General features: G+C 47.3%; 1 protein-coding gene across 1 annotated transcript in view; it reads left to right on the plus strand.

The window, feature by feature from the left end:
* The first annotated feature begins 2,731 nt into the window (after positions 1-2,731).
* The window catches only part of TAF2 (TATA-box binding protein associated factor 2), an 80,304-nt gene continuing 79,417 nt past the window's right edge, over positions 2,732-3,618 (plus strand). Inside the window, exon 1 of the mRNA XM_018553348.1 lies at positions 2,732-2,841. Within this exon, the coding sequence (XP_018408850.1) occupies positions 2,789-2,841 (53 nt within the window). The 5' untranslated portion in view covers positions 2,732-2,788. The remainder of the gene's footprint in view (positions 2,842-3,618) is intronic.

Raw genomic sequence — 3,618 nt, forward strand, 5'->3', positions numbered from 1 at the left:
AGCGAACACATACAGGCGTATGTCGTGACAGAGGAGGGGCCCGCTCCGATCCCCCAGCGCTGACTGGCGGAACGGGAGGGGGCGGGTACAGCTGGCTCTGCCTCTAGATAGGCAGCGTCATTCAGGCAGCTGGGCGGATCCAGACATAATTGTCGGGATCCGCTTCAGCTGCGGCATCTCAGTATACCGCGAGCAGCAGCTCGCGGTATACTGCGGCGTCTCAGTATACCGCGAGCTACAGCTCGCGGTATACTGAGCCTAGGGTGACGGGAGGACGCTAGTTTGTGTCACGCTAGTTTGTGTCCTCCCGTTACCCTTAGGAGAACTATGGGGAAAAGCCTTAACCCCATAGTTCTCCTTTAAGGCTGATTCAGTAGTAATCAGCCAAAATTCAAGCAGTGTACTTACCATCCTTAAGGCCCCATTCACACCTGACCGTTTTGTAGCGCGTCTTACGCTCGATGAACGCTCTACAAAACGGTCAAAAAAATAAATAGCATTGTAGTCAATGGTATCGTTCCCACCTGTCCGTATTTCCGCCCGTCCCGAACGCACTACAAAACGGCCCACGCATGAAAAGGTCCCGGAGCGTTTTTGCTGCGTATTGGTCCGTTTTGTAGGGCGTTTTCCATTTGTATACTGCCAAGTAGCCTTTGGAATCGCGTGACGGTCGCGCAACTTTTTTACCGCGAATCGCGGTAAAAAAACCGCGTGACGGTCGCGCGACAGACGCGCATATTACAATACGCATAGGTGTGAATGGGGCCTTAGAGACCAGCTTTGACTGGCCCCTACAGCTCCCGATTGGTCATCAAAGTCATTGATCATCTATAGGACTGATAGGGCAGTTATCTAGGTTAGCGGAGATTGGGCAATGCTTAACTTTTACAGTACCTCAGGGTTGAGGTTTAAGCTGGCCATACACCTATAGATTTTCTATGGTCAGATTCCTCCATCTACCCTAAGCTGTGTGGATGGAGGAATCTCCCACGGTGCCAAGCTTCAGTATTTTGCTAGTCGGCCCCGCTGGCTACCAAAATACCTGAACAATGCCTGCATCCAATCAAATTCTTCAGGCATTTTGATAGCCAGTGGAGGAATCTTGCACTTTTTCCATCTGACCATAGAGAATCTACAGATAATCCATAGGTTTATGGCCGGCTTTAAGGTGCCCATACACTGCACGATTCTCGTACGAGAATCACGGGAAATCCCGCGATCGTATGAGAATCGTGCAGTGTACGGAAGGCGTGCGACCGTTTCTACTGTACGGTCGCACGTCTTCCGTCGAACCAGCATGCTAGAAAACCCCCGGATGGAGTGGTTACGTTGGGATTTCGATCCCTATCAACACTCGATCTGGGGAATCCTGTTCGTATCCGGGAATCCCATTGGGTGGTAAGTGAGAGGTGTTTGGGTTGTGGGGGTGGCGATGGTGATGGGTGTCCCTCTGTCCGGCGGAGCCGCCAAGAGCACAGTTCTTTCTGGTGTGTAGACTTCAAAATGGCTTTATGTACTGTATCACTTACAGGTGAAACTCGAATAATTAGAATATCGTGCAAAAGTAATTGCAGTAAGTGCTACAAAATAAATATCTCTTATATCAATTGAATCAAGTGTTGGTGTTATAACTCTCAACAAAACCCCATCTTTTCTATATGTTGTTGCAAATGCTAGAAAACCCGCCGGGAATCGTACGATTCTCGGCGAGTTAGTGGCCTGCTGGTTCGACAACTGGCGAACGGGCCGGTGTGCGCACGCGCACACTGCCCGTTTGCAGTCATCGTAAGCCCGCCCCTCATTACAGTCATCATAAGCCCGCCCCTCAGGGGGGCGGGCTTGCGACGATCGAGAGTACGATCTGCCTGTCCAAGATGGGCAGATCGTACGTTTTTTTAAGTACTTTACAACCATCGCAAGACTAAGGTCTTGCGATGGTTCTAAAGTGTATGGCCATCTTTAGGTCTGAGCCTGGAAGCATCATGGGCCCCACCAGCCCAATCATCTGTGGCTGGGGCATTCCCTCCCCTGTAGCTGCATATTAATAAAAGGGCTGGAATGCTTGTGCTGATGTCATTGACCTTATATGGCCACATGGACAATGTCATTGGTCAACTATAGCCATGTGTCCATATAAGGTTCAATGATGTCACTGCATCCCGCATGTTTGCTTATGTGTAGCTGCAGGTGGGGAATTCCTTGGTAGTGGAAGGCTTCCTTCCATGTTCAGGGGGAGCTCAGGTTTGGACTGAACCTGAGGTCAATGCTGATCAAGAGGTGTATATTTCTTCTATCTGGATGGTTTTGACCTGCAGCCATCAGGTGACTTCTTTACCCCCCCCATGAGTGTAATTGTTGCCTCCTCATTGAGCCAGTTCTGCTGTCACCTCTGCTGAGTTTTACATTTATAAATGGAGAATGTAAGTTCCAGATTGGAGTAGGAAGTGAGCCATTATGATGGGTGGGAGTACAGCTGTATACTATGCAAAAATGATCCCATGGCCGCAGTCACCAGAAGCCAATGAGGGGCTCTGCACCCACCTCTAACTGAAATATAAACCTATGGGCAGAGCTAACCTTTCATTTACATTATACTCGAGAAAGAGGCAACATTCCAAGTCGGTAATACTATATATTGAATCATTATTCTCAGCCTGTGTCATACTTTTCACTGAACCATACACATTACAAAGTGACTCCAGACGGCCCGTTTCTCCGGTGTTATTCACTGAGTACAAAATAGCAACGGGGCCAAGCCGCGGAGCGGAGGAGGGAGGCGGCTGCTACCATGAATAGGAAGAAGGGAGACAAAGGCTTCGAGAGCCCCCGGCCATACAAACTATAAGTATCCCTTTGTATAGAGCCCACTCATACATATATGTGTACTGTATATAGAGACTCCACTCATACATGACAACCAGCCTGTGTATAGAGCCCACCCATACATACATGTGTACTGTATATAGAGACTCCTCATACATGACAACCTTCCTGTGTATAGAGCCCACTCATACATACATGTGTACTGTATATAGAGACACCACTCATACATGACAACCTTCCTGTGTATAGAGCCCACTCATACATATATGTGCACTGTGTATACAGACTCCTCATACATGACAACCAGCCTGTGTATAGAGCCCACTCATACATAACTACGTGTCCCTGTACTGTGTATATAGAGCCCCCTTATAAGTATATAAATGTGTACTGTGTATATATAGAGCCCCCTTATACGTATATACCTGTGTACTGTGTATATATAGAGCCCCATTTTACGTATATAGCTGTGTACTGTGTATATATAGAGCCCCCTTATACGTATATACCTGTGGTACTGTGTATATATAGAGCCCCCTTATACGTATATACCTGTGTACTGTGTATATATAGAGCCCCCTTATACGTATATACCTGTGGTACTGTGTATATAGAACCCACTTATACACCTGTGTACTGTGTATATAGAGCCCCTTATATGTATATTGTATTTATAGACTCCCCACATACATACCTACCTCCCTCCCTGACCCTGTAATGTGTGATTATAGAATCCATCCATCCATCCATCCATGTATACATGTGTGTGTATATAGACTCCACTAATATGTATAT

This window comes from Nanorana parkeri, unplaced genomic scaffold (genome assembly GCF_000935625.1).
Source record: "Nanorana parkeri isolate BGI_ZX_2015 unplaced genomic scaffold, ASM93562v1 scaffold117, whole genome shotgun sequence".
NCBI classification, from domain to species: Eukaryota; Metazoa; Chordata; class Amphibia; order Anura; family Dicroglossidae; genus Nanorana; species Nanorana parkeri.